Here is a 21,657-nt window from a genome sequence, read left to right as displayed (position 1 = left end):
TTTCTGTCTCCCTTCCTTTCGGTGTTCTTTTGGGTGTTCTATAAGTCTTTGTCATTGTGTTTTGTTAGTATAGTTTCTGTCTCCCTTCCTTTCGGTGTTCTTTTGGGTGTTCTATAAGTCTTTGTCATTGTGTTTTGTTAGTATAGTTTCTGTCTCCCTTCCTTTCGGTGTTCTTTTGGGTGTTCTATAAGTCTTTGTCATTGTGTTTTGTTAGTATAGTTTCTGTCTCCCTTCCTTTCGGTGTTCTTTTGGGTGTTCTATAAGTCTTTGTCATTGTGTTTTGTTAGTATAGTTTCTGTCTCCCTTCCTTTCGGTGTTCTTTTGGGTGTTCTATAAGTCTTTGTCATTGTGTTTTGTTAGTATAGTTTCTGTCTCCCTTCCTTTCGGTGTTCTTTTGGGTGTTCTATAAGTCTTTGTCATTGTGTTTTGTTAGTATAGTTTCTGTCTCCCTTCCTTTCGGTGTTCTTTTGGGTGTTCTATAAGTCTTTGTCATTGTGTTTTGTTAGTATAGTTTCTGTCTCCCTTCCTTTCGGTGTTCTTTTGGGTGTTCTATAAGTCTTTGTCATTGTGTTTTGTTAGTATAGTTTCTGTCTCCCTTCCTTTCGGTGTTCTTTTGGGTGTTCTATAAGTCTTTGTCATTGTGTTTTGTTAGTATAGTTTCTGTCTCCCTTCCTTTCGGTGTTCTTTTGGGTGTTCTATAAGTCTTTGTCATTGTGTTTTGTTAGTATAGTTTCTGTCTCCCTTCCTTTCGGTGTTCTTTTGGGTGTTCTATAAGTCTTTGTCATTGTGTTTTGTTAGTATAGTTTCTGTCTCCCTTCCTTTCGGTGTTCTTTTGGGTGTTCTATAAGTCTTTGTCATTGTGTTTTGTTAGTATAGTTTCTGTCTCCCTTCCTTTCGGTGTTCTTTTGGGTGTTCTATAAGTCTTTGTCATTGTGTTTTGTTAGTATAGTTTCTGTCTCCCTTCCTTTCGGTGTTCTTTTGGGTGTTCTATAAGTCTTTGTCATTGTGTTTTGTTAGTATAGTTTCTGTCTCCCTTCCTTTCGGTGTTCTTTTGGGTGTTCTATAAGTCTTTGTCATTGTGTTTTGTTAGTATAGTTTCTGTCTCCCTTCCTTTCGGTGTTCTTTTGGGTGTTCTATAAGTCTTTGTCATTGTGTTTTGTTAGTATAGTTTCTGTCTCCCTTCCTTTCGGTGTTCTTTTGGGTGTTCTATAAGTCTTTGTCATTGTGTTTTGTTAGTATAGTTTCTGTCTCCCTTCCTTTCGGTGTTCTTTTGGGTGTTCTATAAGTCTTTGTCATTGTGTTTTGTTAGTATAGTTTCTGTCTCCCTTCCTTTCGGTGTTCTTTTGGGTGTTCTATAAGTCTTTGTCATTGTGTTTTGTTAGTATAGTTTCTGTCTCCCTTCCTTTCGGTGTTCTTTTGGGTGTTCTATAAGTCTTTGTCATTGTGTTTTGTTAGTATAGTTTCTGTCTCCCTTCCTTTCGGTGTTCTTTTGGGTGTTCTATAAGTCTTTGTCATTGTGTTTTGTTAGTATAGTTTCTGTCTCCCTTCCTTTCGGTGTTCTTTTGGGTGTTCTATAAGTCTTTGTCATTGTGTTTTGTTAGTATAGTTTCTGTCTCCCTTCCTTTCGGTGTTCTTTTGGGTGTTCTATAAGTCTTTGTCATTGTGTTTTGTTAGTATAGTTTCTGTCTCCCTTCCTTTCGGTGTTCTTTTGGGTGTTCTATAAGTCTTTGTCATTGTGTTTTGTTAGTATAGTTTCTGTCTCCCTTCCTTTCGGTGTTCTTTTGGGTGTTCTATAAGTCTTTGTCATTGTGTTTTGTTAGTATAGTTTCTGTCTCCCTTCCTTTCGGTGTTCTTTTGGGTGTTCTATAAGTCTTTGTCATTGTGTTTTGTTAGTATAGTTTCTGTCTCCCTTCCTTTCGGTGTTCTTTTGGGTGTTCTATAAGTCTTTGTCATTGTGTTTTGTTAGTATAGTTTCTGTCTCCCTTCCTTTCGGTGTTCTTTTGGGTGTTCTATAAGTCTTTGTCATTGTGTTTTGTTAGTATAGTTTCTGTCTCCCTTCCTTTCGGTGTTCTTTTGGGTGTTCTATAAGTCTTTGTCATTGTGTTTTGTTAGTATAGTTTCTGTCTCCCTTCCTTTCGGTGTTCTTTTGGGTGTTCTATAAGTCTTTGTCATTGTGTTTTGTTAGTATAGTTTCTGTCTCCCTTCCTTTCGGTGTTCTTTTGGGTGTTCTATAAGTCTTTGTCATTGTGTTTTGTTAGTATAGTTTCTGTCTCCCTTCCTTTCGGTGTTCTTTTGGGTGTTCTATAAGTCTTTGTCATTGTGTTTTGTTAGTATAGTTTCTGTCTCCCTTCCTTTCGGTGTTCTTTTGGGTGTTCTATAAGTCTTTGTCATTGTGTTTTGTTAGTATAGTTTCTGTCTCCCTTCCTTTCGGTGTTCTTTTGGGTGTTCTATAAGTCTTTGTCATTGTGTTTTGTTAGTATAGTTTCTGTCTCCCTTCCTTTCGGTGTTCTTTTGGGTGTTCTATAAGTCTTTGTCATTGTGTTTTGTTAGTATAGTTTCTGTCTCCCTTCCTTTCGGTGTTCTTTTGGGTGTTCTATAAGTCTTTGTCATTGTGTTTTGTTAGTATAGTTTCTGTCTCCCTTCCTTTCGGTGTTCTTTTGGGTGTTCTATAAGTCTTTGTCATTGTGTTTTGTTAGTATAGTTTCTGTCTCCCTTCCTTTCGGTGTTCTTTTGGGTGTTCTATAAGTCTTTGTCATTGTGTTTTGTTAGTATAGTTTCTGTCTCCCTTCCTTTCGGTGTTCTTTTGGGTGTTCTATAAGTCTTTGTCATTGTGTTTTGTTAGTATAGTTTCTGTCTCCCTTCCTTTCGGTGTTCTTTTGGGTGTTCTATAAGTCTTTGTCATTGTGTTTTGTTAGTATAGTTTCTGTCTCCCTTCCTTTCGGTGTTCTTTTGGGTGTTCTATAAGTCTTTGTCATTGTGTTTTGTTAGTATAGTTTCTGTCTCCCTTCCTTTCGGTGTTCTTTTGGGTGTTCTATAAGTCTTTGTCATTGTGTTTTGTTAGTATAGTTTCTGTCTCCCTTCCTTTCGGTGTTCTTTTGGGTGTTCTATAAGTCTTTGTCATTGTGTTTTGTTAGTATAGTTTCTGTCTCCCTTCCTTTCGGTGTTCTTTTGGGTGTTCTATAAGTCTTTGTCATTGTGTTTTGTTAGTATAGTTTCTGTCTCCCTTCCTTTCGGTGTTCTTTTGGGTGTTCTATAAGTCTTTGTCATTGTGTTTTGTTAGTATAGTTTCTGTCTCCCTTCCTTTCGGTGTTCTTTTGGGTGTTCTATAAGTCTTTGTCATTGTGTTTTGTTAGTATAGTTTCTGTCTCCCTTCCTTTCGGTGTTCTTTTGGGTGTTCTATAAGTCTTTGTCATTGTGTTTTGTTAGTATAGTTTCTGTCTCCCTTCCTTTCGGTGTTCTTTTGGGTGTTCTATAAGTCTTTGTCATTGTGTTTTGTTAGTATAGTTTCTGTCTCCCTTCCTTTCGGTGTTCTTTTGGGTGTTCTATAAGTCTTTGTCATTGTGTTTTGTTAGTATAGTTTCTGTCTCCCTTCCTTTCGGTGTTCTTTTGGGTGTTCTATAAGTCTTTGTCATTGTGTTTTGTTAGTATAGTTTCTGTCTCCCTTCCTTTCGGTGTTCTTTTGGGTGTTCTATAAGTCTTTGTCATTGTGTTTTGTTAGTATAGTTTCTGTCTCCCTTCCTTTCGGTGTTCTTTTGGGTGTTCTATAAGTCTTTGTCATTGTGTTTTGTTAGTATAGTTTCTGTCTCCCTTCCTTTCGGTGTTCTTTTGGGTGTTCTATAAGTCTTTGTCATTGTGTTTTGTTAGTATAGTTTCTGTCTCCCTTCCTTTCGGTGTTCTTTTGGGTGTTCTATAAGTCTTTGTCATTGTGTTTTGTTAGTATAGTTTCTGTCTCCCTTCCTTTCGGTGTTCTTTTGGGTGTTCTATAAGTCTTTGTCATTGTGTTTTGTTAGTATAGTTTCTGTCTCCCTTCCTTTCGGTGTTCTTTTGGGTGTTCTATAAGTCTTTGTCATTGTGTTTTGTTAGTATAGTTTCTGTCTCCCTTCCTTTCGGTGTTCTTTTGGGTGTTCTATAAGTCTTTGTCATTGTGTTTTGTTAGTATAGTTTCTGTCTCCCTTCCTTTCGGTGTTCTTTTGGGTGTTCTATAAGTCTTTGTCATTGTGTTTTGTTAGTATAGTTTCTGTCTCCCTTCCTTTCGGTGTTCTTTTGGGTGTTCTATAAGTCTTTGTCATTGTGTTTTGTTAGTATAGTTTCTGTCTCCCTTCCTTTCGGTGTTCTTTTGGGTGTTCTATAAGTCTTTGTCATTGTGTTTTGTTAGTATAGTTTCTGTCTCCCTTCCTTTCGGTGTTCTTTTGGGTGTTCTATAAGTCTTTGTCATTGTGTTTTGTTAGTATAGTTTCTGTCTCCCTTCCTTTCGGTGTTCTTTTGGGTGTTCTATAAGTCTTTGTCATTGTGTTTTGTTAGTATAGTTTCTGTCTCCCTTCCTTTCGGTGTTCTTTTGGGTGTTCTATAAGTCTTTGTCATTGTGTTTTGTTAGTATAGTTTCTGTCTCCCTTCCTTTCGGTGTTCTTTTGGGTGTTCTATAAGTCTTTGTCATTGTGTTTTGTTAGTATAGTTTCTGTCTCCCTTCCTTTCGGTGTTCTTTTGGGTGTTCTATAAGTCTTTGTCATTGTGTTTTGTTAGTATAGTTTCTGTCTCCCTTCCTTTCGGTGTTCTTTTGGGTGTTCTATAAGTCTTTGTCATTGTGTTTTGTTAGTATAGTTTCTGTCTCCCTTCCTTTCGGTGTTCTTTTGGGTGTTCTATAAGTCTTTGTCATTGTGTTTTGTTAGTATAGTTTCTGTCTCCCTTCCTTTCGGTGTTCTTTTGGGTGTTCTATAAGTCTTTGTCATTGTGTTTTGTTAGTATAGTTTCTGTCTCCCTTCCTTTCGGTGTTCTTTTGGGTGTTCTATAAGTCTTTGTCATTGTGTTTTGTTAGTATAGTTTCTGTCTCCCTTCCTTTCGGTGTTCTTTTGGGTGTTCTATAAGTCTTTGTCATTGTGTTTTGTTAGTATAGTTTCTGTCTCCCTTCCTTTCGGTGTTCTTTTGGGTGTTCTATAAGTCTTTGTCATTGTGTTTTGTTAGTATAGTTTCTGTCTCCCTTCCTTTCGGTGTTCTTTTGGGTGTTCTATAAGTCTTTGTCATTGTGTTTTGTTAGTATAGTTTCTGTCTCCCTTCCTTTCGGTGTTCTTTTGGGTGTTCTATAAGTCTTTGTCATTGTGTTTTGTTAGTATAGTTTCTGTCTCCCTTCCTTTCGGTGTTCTTTTGGGTGTTCTATAAGTCTTTGTCATTGTGTTTTGTTAGTATAGTTTCTGTCTCCCTTCCTTTCGGTGTTCTTTTGGGTGTTCTATAAGTCTTTGTCATTGTGTTTTGTTAGTATAGTTTCTGTCTCCCTTCCTTTCGGTGTTCTTTTGGGTGTTCTATAAGTCTTTGTCATTGTGTTTTGTTAGTATAGTTTCTGTCTCCCTTCCTTTCGGTGTTCTTTTGGGTGTTCTATAAGTCTTTGTCATTGTGTTTTGTTAGTATAGTTTCTGTCTCCCTTCCTTTCGGTGTTCTTTTGGGTGTTCTATAAGTCTTTGTCATTGTGTTTTGTTAGTATAGTTTCTGTCTCCCTTCCTTTCGGTGTTCTTTTGGGTGTTCTATAAGTCTTTGTCATTGTGTTTTGTTAGTATAGTTTCTGTCTCCCTTCCTTTCGGTGTTCTTTTGGGTGTTCTATAAGTCTTTGTCATTGTGTTTTGTTAGTATAGTTTCTGTCTCCCTTCCTTTCGGTGTTCTTTTGGGTGTTCTATAAGTCTTTGTCATTGTGTTTTGTTAGTATAGTTTCTGTCTCCCTTCCTTTCGGTGTTCTTTTGGGTGTTCTATAAGTCTTTGTCATTGTGTTTTGTTAGTATAGTTTCTGTCTCCCTTCCTTTCGGTGTTCTTTTGGGTGTTCTATAAGTCTTTGTCATTGTGTTTTGTTAGTATAGTTTCTGTCTCCCTTCCTTTCGGTGTTCTTTTGGGTGTTCTATAAGTCTTTGTCATTGTGTTTTGTTAGTATAGTTTCTGTCTCCCTTCCTTTCGGTGTTCTTTTGGGTGTTCTATAAGTCTTTGTCATTGTGTTTTGTTAGTATAGTTTCTGTCTCCCTTCCTTTCGGTGTTCTTTTGGGTGTTCTATAAGTCTTTGTCATTGTGTTTTGTTAGTATAGTTTCTGTCTCCCTTCCTTTCGGTGTTCTTTTGGGTGTTCTATAAGTCTTTGTCATTGTGTTTTGTTAGTATAGTTTCTGTCTCCCTTCCTTTCGGTGTTCTTTTGGGTGTTCTATAAGTCTTTGTCATTGTGTTTTGTTAGTATAGTTTCTGTCTCCCTTCCTTTCGGTGTTCTTTTGGGTGTTCTATAAGTCTTTGTCATTGTGTTTTGTTAGTATAGTTTCTGTCTCCCTTCCTTTCGGTGTTCTTTTGGGTGTTCTATAAGTCTTTGTCATTGTGTTTTGTTAGTATAGTTTCTGTCTCCCTTCCTTTCGGTGTTCTTTTGGGTGTTCTATAAGTCTTTGTCATTGTGTTTTGTTAGTATAGTTTCTGTCTCCCTTCCTTTCGGTGTTCTTTTGGGTGTTCTATAAGTCTTTGTCATTGTGTTTTGTTAGTATAGTTTCTGTCTCCCTTCCTTTCGGTGTTCTTTTGGGTGTTCTATAAGTCTTTGTCATTGTGTTTTGTTAGTATAGTTTCTGTCTCCCTTCCTTTCGGTGTTCTTTTGGGTGTTCTATAAGTCTTTGTCATTGTGTTTTGTTAGTATAGTTTCTGTCTCCCTTCCTTTCGGTGTTCTTTTGGGTGTTCTATAAGTCTTTGTCATTGTGTTTTGTTAGTATAGTTTCTGTCTCCCTTCCTTTCGGTGTTCTTTTGGGTGTTCTATAAGTCTTTGTCATTGTGTTTTGTTAGTATAGTTTCTGTCTCCCTTCCTTTCGGTGTTCTTTTGGGTGTTCTATAAGTCTTTGTCATTGTGTTTTGTTAGTATAGTTTCTGTCTCCCTTCCTTTCGGTGTTCTTTTGGGTGTTCTATAAGTCTTTGTCATTGTGTTTTGTTAGTATAGTTTCTGTCTCCCTTCCTTTCGGTGTTCTTTTGGGTGTTCTATAAGTCTTTGTCATTGTGTTTTGTTAGTATAGTTTCTGTCTCCCTTCCTTTCGGTGTTCTTTTGGGTGTTCTATAAGTCTTTGTCATTGTGTTTTGTTAGTATAGTTTCTGTCTCCCTTCCTTTCGGTGTTCTTTTGGGTGTTCTATAAGTCTTTGTCATTGTGTTTTGTTAGTATAGTTTCTGTCTCCCTTCCTTTCGGTGTTCTTTTGGGTGTTCTATAAGTCTTTGTCATTGTGTTTTGTTAGTATAGTTTCTGTCTCCCTTCCTTTCGGTGTTCTTTTGGGTGTTCTATAAGTCTTTGTCATTGTGTTTTGTTAGTATAGTTTCTGTCTCCCTTCCTTTCGGTGTTCTTTTGGGTGTTCTATAAGTCTTTGTCATTGTGTTTTGTTAGTATAGTTTCTGTCTCCCTTCCTTTCGGTGTTCTTTTGGGTGTTCTATAAGTCTTTGTCATTGTGTTTTGTTAGTATAGTTTCTGTCTCCCTTCCTTTCGGTGTTCTTTTGGGTGTTCTATAAGTCTTTGTCATTGTGTTTTGTTAGTATAGTTTCTGTCTCCCTTCCTTTCGGTGTTCTTTTGGGTGTTCTATAAGTCTTTGTCATTGTGTTTTGTTAGTATAGTTTCTGTCTCCCTTCCTTTCGGTGTTCTTTTGGGTGTTCTATAAGTCTTTGTCATTGTGTTTTGTTAGTATAGTTTCTGTCTCCCTTCCTTTCGGTGTTCTTTTGGGTGTTCTATAAGTCTTTGTCATTGTGTTTTGTTAGTATAGTTTCTGTCTCCCTTCCTTTCGGTGTTCTTTTGGGTGTTCTATAAGTCTTTGTCATTGTGTTTTGTTAGTATAGTTTCTGTCTCCCTTCCTTTCGGTGTTCTTTTGGGTGTTCTATAAGTCTTTGTCATTGTGTTTTGTTAGTATAGTTTCTGTCTCCCTTCCTTTCGGTGTTCTTTTGGGTGTTCTATAAGTCTTTGTCATTGTGTTTTGTTAGTATAGTTTCTGTCTCCCTTCCTTTCGGTGTTCTTTTGGGTGTTCTATAAGTCTTTGTCATTGTGTTTTGTTAGTATAGTTTCTGTCTCCCTTCCTTTCGGTGTTCTTTTGGGTGTTCTATAAGTCTTTGTCATTGTGTTTTGTTAGTATAGTTTCTGTCTCCCTTCCTTTCGGTGTTCTTTTGGGTGTTCTATAAGTCTTTGTCATTGTGTTTTGTTAGTATAGTTTCTGTCTCCCTTCCTTTCGGTGTTCTTTTGGGTGTTCTATAAGTCTTTGTCATTGTGTTTTGTTAGTATAGTTTCTGTCTCCCTTCCTTTCGGTGTTCTTTTGGGTGTTCTATAAGTCTTTGTCATTGTGTTTTGTTAGTATAGTTTCTGTCTCCCTTCCTTTCGGTGTTCTTTTGGGTGTTCTATAAGTCTTTGTCATTGTGTTTTGTTAGTATAGTTTCTGTCTCCCTTCCTTTCGGTGTTCTTTTGGGTGTTCTATAAGTCTTTGTCATTGTGTTTTGTTAGTATAGTTTCTGTCTCCCTTCCTTTCGGTGTTCTTTTGGGTGTTCTATAAGTCTTTGTCATTGTGTTTTGTTAGTATAGTTTCTGTCTCCCTTCCTTTCGGTGTTCTTTTGGGTGTTCTATAAGTCTTTGTCATTGTGTTTTGTTAGTATAGTTTCTGTCTCCCTTCCTTTCGGTGTTCTTTTGGGTGTTCTATAAGTCTTTGTCATTGTGTTTTGTTAGTATAGTTTCTGTCTCCCTTCCTTTCGGTGTTCTTTTGGGTGTTCTATAAGTCTTTGTCATTGTGTTTTGTTAGTATAGTTTCTGTCTCCCTTCCTTTCGGTGTTCTTTTGGGTGTTCTATAAGTCTTTGCCATTGTGTTTTGTTAGTATAGTTTCTGTCTCCCTTCCTTTCGGTGTTCTTTTGGGTGTTCTGTAAGTCGTTATCTTTGTTTTTGTTTGTTTAGTCTTTGTCTCCCTTAACTTTGAGGTGGTCTATACGTTTTCCTGTGTTTCTGTCTGCATAGTCTTCGTCTCCTTTCATTATAGGTGTTCGGTACGTCTCTATCTGTATTGTCTTCGTCTCCTTTCACTATAGGTGTTCGTACGTCTCTGTCTGTATAATCTTTGTTTCCCTTCAGGTTAGGTATTCGATACGTCTCTGTCTGTATAGTCTTTGACTCCCTTAACTTTAGGTGTTCGGAACGTCTCTGTCTGTATAGTCTTTGTCTCCCTTAACTTTAGGTGTTCGGTACGCCTCTGTCTGTATAGTCTTTGTCTCCCTTAACTTTAAGTGTTCGGTACGCCTCTGTCTGTATAGTCGTTGTCTCCCTTAACTTTAGGTGTTCGGTACGTCTCTGTCTGTATAGTCTTTGTCTCTCTTCCCTTTAGGTGTTCGGTACGTCTCTGTCTGTATTGTCTTTGTCTATCTTCACTTTAGGTGTTCGGTACGTCCCTGTCTGTATTGTCTTCGTCTGCCTTCACTACAGGTGTTCGGTACGTCTCTATCTGTATTGTCTTCGTCTGCATTCACTGCAGGTCTCTATCTGTATTGTCCTCGTCTCCTTTCATTATAGGTGTTCGGTACGTCTCCATCTGTATTGTCTTTGTCTCTCTTCACTCTAGGTGTTCTTACGTCTCTGTCGGTATTGTCTTCGTCTCCTTTCACTATAGGTGTTTGGTACGTCTCTATTTATATAGTCTTTGTCTCCCTTAACTTTAGGTTTTCGGTACGCCTCTGTCTGTAAAGTCTTTGTCTCCCTTAAATTTAGGTGTTCGGTAAGCCTCTGTCTGTATAGACTTTGTCTCCCTTAACTTTAGGTGCTCGGTACGTCTCTGTCTGTATTGTCTTCGTCTGCCTTCACTCTAGGTTTTCGGTACGCCTCTGTCTGTATAGTCTTTGTCTATCTTCACTTTAGGTGTTCGGTACGCCTCTCTCTATATTCTCTTTGTCTCTCTTCCCTTTAGGTGTTCGGTACGCCTCTGTCTGTATTTTCTTTTTCTCCTTTCTCTTTCTGTGTTCGTTATGTCTCTGTCTGTATTGTCTTTGTCTCTCTTCCCTTTAGGTGTTCGGTACATTCCTGCTGATCAGCTGTATACTAGCTATAACAGACAGACGTAATATGCTGCCACAAACGGGACTACTACCACTGGCTCTGGGTTCCATTGTCTTCGCCATTGGTACTTCATTTGGCTTCAATTGTGGTTATGCTATCAACCCAGCGCGGGACCTCGGGCCGAGGATGTTCACCGCCATGGCAGGATGGGGGAAGGAACCATTCAGGTAAATACACAAACATACATGTTTTGATGTAGGTGTCTGAATATGTAACAATATTTTCCTTAGATAGTTTAAACATATTTTTATTGTCGTAAATAAAGACAATTAGGATTGAGCACAAGTTTTGCCAACTTAATAACGCCCTCTCCTTAATACATCATGTTGTATAATACATAATGGACAGCAGTGAATTAACTTTATCCGATCATATAGTAGAAACAGCGAGGGAAGGAAAGCAAGAAGAAGAAGGGTAAAAGATAGGTAGGGTCATCCCCTAAATATATGTATAATATACAAACCCATTNTAGCCAAATAAAATCGGACCACCACAAATCAACGGTCAAATGGTCACTGGTCAGCTTATGTTATAGGACACTAGGTTAACATAGTACACATAGGTGAAGTGGCCTGGCGTAGTTATAGTACACAGAGGTGAAGGTGCTCAAAATGTCAAAACCTGCCAGTACCGTCGATATAGACTTGTACCGTTCTTGCAATGTTTGAGTTTGCCTCATTATTTAAATCTATATCACCCTTTAGAATTAGGTCTAATGACATATCTCCTGGATACCATGCTAAATTCTTCAATAAGGAAAGGCGTCGGATGTGGTATTTAGGGCATGTGAAGAAGAAGTGATACGAGTCCTCGCACGTGTGTCCACATTCACATTGTGCTGAAAAAGTAAGATTAGCCCTAAAAAGATCATTATTGAGAGTACTTGCCCTGTTTCTTAATCTACAATGAAGAATATTTAGCCTACGCGGGCCAAAATTGAGAAAGCATGGATTACATTTAGTTATTACATTATTCAACTGATGTATATTTGATTTGAACGAGTTGAGAGTTTGGGAGTTACTTATGGTTGTGTCTTAATTATTCCAAAGATCAACAGTTGAAGGAAAGAAAGAGTTGCGCATATTAGTTAGATGAGTATGATATAGTTGTGTTTACTGGATACCTTTGTTGAAGGAAATAGATGTTTAGCTATGTGCTAACATCATATATTGTTCTCGTGTTAGTAAATAACATGTGTTTAATAAAAATTACATAACAGAAACATGTAATCATCAACGCTTTCTATCATTCTGTTCATCACTTAAAACCTGTCATCACGTCTTTCTTAAACTAAGAATAACACCAAAGGTACAAAGATGAAGTTGCTTATTAATTAAATATTACAAAAATGTACTTTAATGTAGCATAACAACAAAGATTGATTTAAAAACTAAAAAAAACTACTTCAAAAAAAATATGAATATAATATTATGACAGGTTGCTATTTAAAATTAAAATGTGTAGTTTTCTTTAACTCCGTTGTTTCGGACATCCGGAAAAAAAGTGCGTTAGTATGGACAATCCCTGTTAGACAAAAAAATGTCTAAGTTCACTTTTGGTAAAATACTATATAGAAATAAAAAAATACAATGTTCTAATTACCACGTTCTTCTTAATAATATTCACTTTAAAGACAGACACATATCCTTAGGTGGAGTGTCCGAGGAACCTCCTAAATAATTCTGACTGTCTATCTTTGAACATTTGATATAAGTCCATCAGTTTAGCTATACATCCTGACCAAACATTACTACAGCATGTACAGTGTTGAAATGCACAAGCACATATCATAATGCCTCATTCTGTAATTGATTTAGAGATATTGATGAATGTGGGATGCCGATTTAAAGCGCCGTCTAATTTTTGTACAAATATGTTAATGGAACGACTGCTAGACATGTACCGTTATATATACCCAAACGATGTTCTTGGTTTTCAAATATTTTGATTTATAGAGTAATCATTACGTGGTACCTAGAGTTTTGAAGCAGCTAACATGCATTTAGCTTAACTCACGCATTTGTTATTCCATTCCAATAAGGCTCAACACTAGGTAAATCATTTGAAGCTCCACAAACTGTAATTGATTCATTAGACGAAGATACACCAGAACCGTCTGCATAAATGTCAGTTTAGGATTTCAAACATGCTGTCCTTCCATTTTCAATTTTTATGATGAACTAAATCACATAACGCCCTATTAATACAATTTAATATAATTTCGTATCAAAGATAATATTTTATATAAAGGTGCAAATCCTTATCAGATTTGCTTTATAAGAACATATATTTTACTTCTAACACGCGTTGTTAAATCTGAGAATTCAAACCTACTATCGTTCCATTGAATAAATAATATAACGCCCTATTGATATGTACAACTGTGAAAAGGATAAAAAATGCTGTAAGGATTCAAATGTTTTCTTAACGATTATCACATTATATATTTCAATATAACAAGCGTACTAAATACCATTTGTGTCCGGACTCTAGTTACAGGGATTATAACTGGTTTTGGGTGCCATTGGTGGGTCCGATGGTGGGCTCGTTCCTAGGCTGGGCTGTGTACGCCATCACAATCGAAAACCATTGGCCACCAGATGATGGAAATTTGAAGGAGGAGGTCATCACCGACCTTGATCGGGGGGCTAGCGAGAAACACGGCGACGGGTTCGACAATCACGGATACCATAAAGGTACATAACGTTATCTTACACTTCATCATTGGAATACGTTTTTTTGTTTTTTGTGATTTGTTGATCTTTTGAACTTTCAGTAGTTTATACCTGGTATATTACACGTGCATATCAATTATTTTGTTTAGATCTAAGATAAGTCAACAATTAAAGAAAGGTTGTGATGTGAAATTTAGAAAAAAAACTATACCATTGTAATATTTGCTATAATATATTTACGCATGTTAAGGTATTAAGAACGATTTAACATCGCAGTGTTAAGATAGCCTTATTACAATGTATACAGAGTATACATAGATGACATCTTTTTGTTCACAGTTTACCATGTGTCCCATTTTAAGAGAGTGAAACGCTAGCGGACATATTAGAAACAACTAACAATACAATTCTATTGCATTTTTTTTTGTTTAATATATCTCTTGAAACGACAGTGATTCGTCAAAAATAAAGCCATGTTTGGACATTTATTGAACATCACTATTAAGTTAAATAATGGAGGAATCCCTTTTATTACACTGATGAATATCTATTTCTTTTGTTATCTGTAATACATACATATATAGACACACTGTGTATCATATATATTAACGTGATTAATCATGTGATGTCGAGCACCTTACGTTAGCCACAGATTGACATGGACCGATGTAATCATGATAATGTATACCGCCGTTGAATTACTCTTAGTTCAGTATATCTTATCTTTAATACGAACGACTATACCCGTTGTTGACCTTGCAATGACCTTAGCTACTTTGGCCACTCTTTATGTAGAGTTAATCTGTCCGCACAGTGGTCAAGCGATAGAGTTGTAAGCGACAGAATACACCATGTTGACACATTGATTGTACAATTTGACTTATCAGATTACAGTGAGGTTTTGCCAATAACGTCTAATAAATCAACATTAACCGATGACAATTAAAGCTGAATATATGTGTCTCAGGTGGTTACCTTTTTGTAACTTAATCGTAGTTGTTAACAACGACCGACTTTATGAAATAACATATTACAACACCATTGAGAAAACGACAGTATAAACAAGCCATTGTTGTGGAAGCAAAATTCTTATTGAATGATAGAGTTACACAATTGAAAAACATCTAATATATAGCGAAAGTGCGGAAACGTAAGTTGTCTTACAGAGCGACCTGCGTTTTATTTTCCAAAACAAAGAATGGTTCTTTTACAAAAAAGGCAGTCTAGAACAATGTACAATTTAATTTTTGATTTTCAATCTAAACAAAGCAATTTTATGTTGACATTTGACCCAAATCCCTTCATATGTAGTTTGGGGATCTGTCAATGCTTTTACGTAACTTTTGTCCCGATGACATTTTCCCGATCCCCATCTCCTGCTCTAAAACCGCATGAATTATCAAACCCTAACAAAACATGAATTTAATTACTCTTTTATATACGCATACATGAATACAGTTTATATTAAAAACCGCTACCGGTATAAATGGTTATCGACTGTTTTTATTATTGACATGTAGTCAATCGTTTACAGATCCAATAGATCGCCGTGACCTCGTCTGCGTCGTGTCTTTAAATAAACACTGTAAGGTGAGGTTAAAAACCGGAATGCTCTGAAATGTGATTAGAGAATCAGTAATTTTCAGTTAAGCTGGAAATTCATATCTTCATAAATACTTGATGGTTCTTAATTCCGAAACCAAAACAGGAAAAATATTATTATATTAATAAAAGTTCGCGGAGAGAGTCGTGGTCAAAACGACCCACTATGAATATGAATGCCCCTGTTTTGTACGATATCAGTTGAAATGTAATACGTGTATTCAACTAAATGATTTTTCTTTGGATAAAATTCCTGGCAAGGATGATTTTCTTAATGTTATCAGTTGTATGCATACACAATTCGAATTCATTATAAAAGTTTCGACCAGGATGAATCAATGTCAAGTGAAAAATTTACCTATTTTATAATCTTTAAAATGACACTAACTGTATAAATAGGTCTTTGTCATTGCAACGTCGGTAGCCGGAATGAATAAACGTGTGTAAAACCTACTATACTCTCGGTTATGCATAAACAACAAAATTAAAGTGCATCTATACTAGCATCGAGCAAGATTTTAGAAATAAGCAGCATAACCAGCAAAAATTAAAGCCAACACCATTCAAAATAATAAAGTTACTGATTTTATAATTTGTATATTACCAATACCTAAACAATTTAGAGATATTACACAAAATGCATTAATATCAAGAACTTGCTGAAAAAGCAACAAAGCCAAAGAAAACAAACCTAGTTAATGATTATTAGAACGTTATCACTCGAAGTACTTGATACAAGTCCTTTGATTTCTTAAAAGTATGGTTACATGTCATTTATACATCATGCCATTGTATCTAAATAAAAAAAAAACATTTTTGGATTTCTGTTTTTTTGATATATCTGTGTAACTAACGGAAACAAATATATCACAACAAAACATAAATGGTGAGTTCATAGATGATTAAAGACTAATTGGTGTTGTCCTTAATTTGATATAGTTAGGGTGATATGTGCAGGGAAGGAACCAGGTACAACGCATAACTCTTAGCAATCATGGTACGAAAAAGAATGACACCAGGTCCAGCGACGGGGTTGTAGATTTTGAGAAAAGTTAACTTTTTTTCATTATTTATACTCTATAATTATTAAACATTTATAACATTATATTGTATAATCGCCCAACCTTAAACACTATTATTAGATCTCGAAAATAATAGTATTTACTATTTCTGTGTACAGTTGAGGGAGTTCAACAATATATATACTTAACCTACTAAATTGATATTTCCGACAACAAAGGTCTACTCCTAATGGAAACCAATAGGGGAAATACAGAAAACATCCGATATCTAGACCATCCCGCAATATTATCTTTAACGAAATTGTTTACATGTGTTTTTATCCTATCGGAAAACGTGTGCAGTGTTGAAATTAAGTGTTTATTAATGAAGCCTGTTTATGCTGGTAATATTCTGTTTATAGTTCTATTGCCATGGTCGGTTATTGTTTAATGTTAGTTGTTGGTTGTAAGGACATGATAGTCCTGCACAGATGCTTCCCCGTAAGGTAGTTCCGTATCGATAACGATAGTGATGCATTCACGGTTTTAAAACATTTTTTTAAATGATTTCCATCAAGTTAACTTAGACCTAATGCCAACTTTGTATTTAAACATAAACACATATACTGGTTCAGTCGTTATCCCCTGCTGGCATCATTGTGTATCAAACCTACTTTCATTAGGTCTATACCTAGACATTATAAGACACATGCATTCTGCCACCTTATTACCCCTAGGTGAACAAAACTGCATTCCCATTTGTAACAGTTTTAGCGTCTCAGCCTTTCAGTACGTTAATACTTTTTTAATACCAGTAGAAGATCAAATAAATGTCATAGTACCAGACGCGATTTCATTACTATGGACATGAAAGGAACACATAGGATCTGACTTAAATGTTTACACGACAAAAGCGTACATGTTTATGATGATTATATATATCGCAGTTGTATGAAGACATGAGCACTGTTTATATTTCATAAGAGAGCTTTTAAAGGGTTTGCCTGTTGCCCATTTACTTTTGTATATACGACCTATATAATAAATTATTCTGAAATGAAATAACACATGCCATTAAGAACGACGCATGCCCTACTACATATATTTGCGTAGTTGCAACGCTGAGACTAATGGGCCTTAGGTAATAATGATATGCGTTTAATTCTATATGATTTTAACATAACAATGGATGATACGATTTGATATATATTTCAGTATATTAGAAATGTGTGTTTTTTGTACAAATGATTAATACAAATTATAACAAACAATACCTTATTTTCAGATTCATTCGAAAATGGGATATTTACAACGACTTCAACACAGATGTGATGAAAAGCGTTCTGTAATAAATTGTATGAGTGTGCGCCATGTTTGTGCTTCATACGACGGCCCCGCACCTATGGATGAACAGGAACTGTTTCTGTACGTGGTATTAATCTGACATTAGAACAGCCAACTTTTGTCGGTAGTGTCCACACAATGTCCGTTTTACTATATATTTATGTGTGTCAGAGGAAGTGCCATGTATCTTTCAGATACCATATAATCTGTTATTTTCATTTTTGATATTTTGATACTACTCTATTTATGCCATTTAGCAACACTCTTGCTTTTGTCTTGTTTTTGTTGATCCCATTATGTGATCTTATCATTTCATTAATGGCTCAACAAGTGAATAAGTGCTAATCGCTGATTGCATTTTGGGAAAATCATATATCTGCTTATTTCTCATAAAAGTACATGTACATGATGTCAAGTAATATGTAACATGTATTGTCCACATTCAAGATTTTATAATGTCCATTAAAAATATAAAAGTAAAACATTGACCTGAAGAAGGATATTTTCAAACAATGTAATATTGTTGCGAACAGATAATGCAGAGGAAAATAGTATACCAATACAAAAATGGTATGAAGGGAAAGGTCAGAGTTTGTTTTGCTGAATTTAGAGAACTTTTAATTTCAAAATATCTTTATAATGTCATTTCTATTCTCAAAGAACAATATGTGTACAATAACAATCTTTTCTTTATTTTAAATCTTATCTGTTTGACGGGTGACATCCTTGTGGGTGCGATAGGGTGCAGCATGGGTCTTAGTGCTCTACTTATAATCTATGTTATAAACAATACTTGTTTAATATGTGTTTATGTCACATATAGGGTTTATTTAGCACAATTATAAAATATGTCTGGATATAAACAACTACTGGTCAGATTGTCTATTCTTCAAACTTGTTTTATTTCGTGTATGCAATGCAATAGTATAGAAAGAAATGGAACAGACAGTTTAAAGCAATTGTCTAAACACGAGCTTGATATACTATTAGCTGTGTATTTAAAATGTGCAAATGTAGCTTGCTTTTGTGTAGTGTAATGTTCATGCATGGATTAAAAAGACAAAACGTACAACGAGTTTCTTTGTAGGATCACGCATCCATACTGGACGATGGTGTATACATGTGCGTTCTTTACGTATATATATATATATATATGTTTATTAAATGTATTGATTAACTTCACTGATATTTTTCTTTTTTTTCTGCACACATAAACACGCATTATTTAATAGTCCTCAAAAAAGAGAGGAGGACACTTATTGACACTTTACTACCACAAAAATGTCTACTCCTATTTCACGATTGATAACGTTCCCATCCTTAATAAGAACAGATCGATCTCCCATGCCTATGGACTGTTCACGGTTGATGAAATGATGCAAGCAAAGATACGTTATGTTGACAATCAAACTTCTTAGCAATGTCATGTCTATAATCTTTGAATCTTGAGTCTGATTTGGGATATGCTATTATAGGCAATATGAACTAAATTCTATTGATGATATTTAACTATAGAATTGTTCACAGAATCTTAGATTTCCTTCCTGCATGTCACATACACTGTATATTAAATTAGCAGCCACATCTGGTGCAGGAAATATCTTCCCGAAACATCTCGTCTTTTTTTTTATAATTTTCATAAGTATTTTAATTTTCATTTATTTATATTTTGTGTGTGTGTTTGGAGGGGAGGGGGTTAGATGTTCTTAAGATGTTTCGGTTATTTTATTTTGTGAAAAACGATTTAGTAATTGTGTGTTGACGCTGCAATAGATATGTCGTTCCTCTAATCATCGTGGAATCAGGAAAAGGTCATTCAAACATGGATATAACGCTCAAATTTATAAGAAAATACTTAAAATTTAAACATCAAAGCTAATATCCGTTTATAATCTTCCGTCATATGATGTCAATCAAAGTACTGGTAAACAATGTAAACATAAGTTTTAAAAACACCTAACCAAACATTCTTTTTGAAATCCTTTTTTTAAATTTAAAAAAAAAAAACTGTGAAAGGATCGTAAAATCCTAATTTGTCAAAATATTTCTATATAGTTCACAACTTAACAGGTAAAAATAGACCACATAGTGTATACACAGCTGTGTATCTGTTAGGTTGTTTGAAGTACAAGGGAAATAACTGGTACAATTGTTGTGTAGGACATCATCCCAAATGTCAAACTTAGTCACATGGGCAATACATATGTTTATAAATATGTATATCAATATAATGTTTTCTGAAATTTTCTAAATCTTAGTACAACATCACCAGTTAAACCGACGTATCTTACTCGGGTTATAAGTCGTAATGAAAACCTTGTCAGAAAACCTTGTTAACACAATTCCTTAATCCAGAGGATGTATTAATCTTATTCAACTTTATAACTTAAACTGGCGTTTAGGCAACGAATCGACCGTTGCTCAATACGTAGGAAAACTAAAGAGAGGAAATTAAAAGGGAGTTGATTTAGTGATTGTACAATTAAAATGGTCATGTTTTCTTAAGCCTTGGAATTTAAAATTTACCTCTGTTTTTGAAGCAGTAGATTTCTAATACACTTGAGAGAGTATTCTCATTCCAAATCGATAAATTTAATCTATATCTTATTATTTTACAACACAATAATAAATAAATAGAAGAAAAACATCGCCACGCTGAATGAAGAGAACATCATCTTAACTCAAAGTCGATACGAACAGATTCTAGGTTTGGTCTTCTTGTTTGGCGGCTGACCTTTTATTTAAATAAAAGACTTATTTTTAAATATAGCATGTTTATAACGTGAAATTATATTGATGTTCATAAAAGACTTTTTGTACGAATTTGATTAATGAAGGACAGGACCTTTTAGTTAAAATGTAACTAAACAAACAAGCGGTCACGTTATAAAACATCCGTTTTAGCTTACATATATGTCCATATTCATAATTATCATTTTTTTTTAAAATTCTATTCCCGACAAGAGATTGGACAGGAGTGCACCACGTGTCCACCGATAAAAACCGATATTGACTTGGAGCGCGTGATTTTTTTTGAAGGACTGGGTGTTTCTAAAAATAGAATTATGACGTGTCTCCAAACGAACGCATCGTCCCGCTTCCGTAGATTTTTGCTGTGATTTTTTTTCAGATTGTTAACATTACTCTTTTGAAAATAATAAAACAATTGTAGCCTTTGACTTCGGTCGATACCTGGATTTATCGACACGAGAAAAGATATATTGACCACGGACTGCGTCCCTCTGTTAATATATCTTTTCTCGGGTTGATAAATCCAGGTATTGCCCTCAGCCAAAGGCTATAATTGAATACTGTTGCCATGCATAAGCATGATTTGTGTGACTTTTTAATCAATTTGATCATTAGAACAAGAAGCAGGGTATGAACTAAAAATCTGAATCTGAGAATGAAAACGGCTTCATAAGAGCGCAGCTCTTCTTGCGCCGAAGCGAAGGGGCAAGAAGCGAAGGTCTTTTCCGGTAACATGTACGAACAATTGAAGTCATGGTAACATCGAAATGCTATGCTTCCAAAATCCTTCCTCACGGAAGTAGCTAGTATGGAGTTACCGCGGTCCTATTTTTACAAGGCTGTTTAGTTTTGCTACACATTCTCAAAAATATCTCTTTATTTGATAATTGTTTTCTATGGTTATGTAAATTCATGACATTGAAAATTATAGAAACTGAAGCTTCTATCAAATTTTCAGTCTTTTCTTCTCTCCACCCAAACCGGAAGTTTATAGTAAATACCAAACCAGACGGAAATCCGGATAGTTTGGGCTATTGTGATTCTCTTTTTACACGATTTAGAGGGATCAGGCAAAGTATATCATGTCGGAAAATAACATTGGAATTTAATCACCAATATACTTTATTTTTATAATAACAGATAATAACAGTTATATTTGATAATCAATACATCTTCAAATATGAAGTCCCTCTACTTGGCCTCTCTCTTTCCGCAACATTACGATGAGGCCATAGACGGGGCAATTAAATGCAACAGTACCAAATGCATTTGTGTTTTATCTCGAACTGCATAATTCATTCGAATGCTTTTCTTTACTTATTATTAATTTTACATTTATAGCTATAAAGCGAATAAATAGATTGAAAAAAACCCAGCATTTAGACGCTTATCTCGTTTCAGGCAATGCCTGTTTTCAAAATGAATGATTTTGCCCAGCAACAGATTCAAGTATGTTATATAAAAAAAACAATTACAGGTAAATTTTGTATGTATTAAATGGGTAATGTTATGATTCAAAAAGTATACTATACTATCGAAACAAATATAAGAGCTTAGCTCTCTCCAGGCCATGCCTGAGTCATATTAAGGAGTCCGTTAACTGACATGCTTCACGATTATTTCATTTCATTTAAATATTTCGATTTTTTTCTTATGAGCATTTTTTTTTTTTTTCGAAAAAAACCGAAGCGCCTTCGGGGTTTGATCTGTAAGAATGTGGCGCATTGCACCTCTGTAATTTTAATTCAGCTTTTTTTAGCACAGTTTATGCACAGTTTCGTATTTATTTTCAGCACATGCTCGAATTTGTTTTAACTTCCTATCGCGGTAAAGTTGAAGCGGTGCAGTATATAGTCTTGGTTTTCTGTTGTATTTTATTCATATTACACTAATTGTGTAGGGTTTTATAGTATCAGCGACGTGCATAAAGGGTATTGGCAAGTACATTGATCTCCATTTTGCAATGCCATGTTATTAATCTGCTTCTGCGGCAACAGGAGGCCCACTGGAC

At 35.3% G+C, this 21,657-nt stretch overlaps 1 protein-coding gene across 1 annotated transcript in view; it reads left to right on the top strand.

Moving 5' to 3' along the window:
- Positions 1–18,060, top strand: part of LOC110462308 (aquaporin-9-like) — a 38,319-nt gene extending 20,259 nt beyond the window's left edge. The window contains exons 5-7 of the mRNA XM_021516266.1: positions 10,223–10,440; positions 12,767–12,969; positions 16,837–18,060. Coding sequence (XP_021371941.1) covers positions 10,223–10,440; positions 12,767–12,969; positions 16,837–16,883 — 468 coding nt within the window. The 3' untranslated portion in view covers positions 16,884–18,060. The remainder of the gene's footprint in view (positions 1–10,222; positions 10,441–12,766; positions 12,970–16,836) is intronic.
- Positions 18,061–21,657: the final 3,597 nt, after the last annotated feature.

This window comes from Mizuhopecten yessoensis, unplaced genomic scaffold (assembly GCF_002113885.1).
Source record: "Mizuhopecten yessoensis strain PY_sf001 unplaced genomic scaffold, ASM211388v2 scaffold207, whole genome shotgun sequence".
NCBI lineage: Eukaryota > Metazoa > Mollusca > Bivalvia > Pectinida > Pectinidae > Mizuhopecten > Mizuhopecten yessoensis.
The sequence above is the reverse complement of the archived record's forward strand: the minus strand, read 5'-3'. Positions and strand labels throughout refer to the sequence as shown.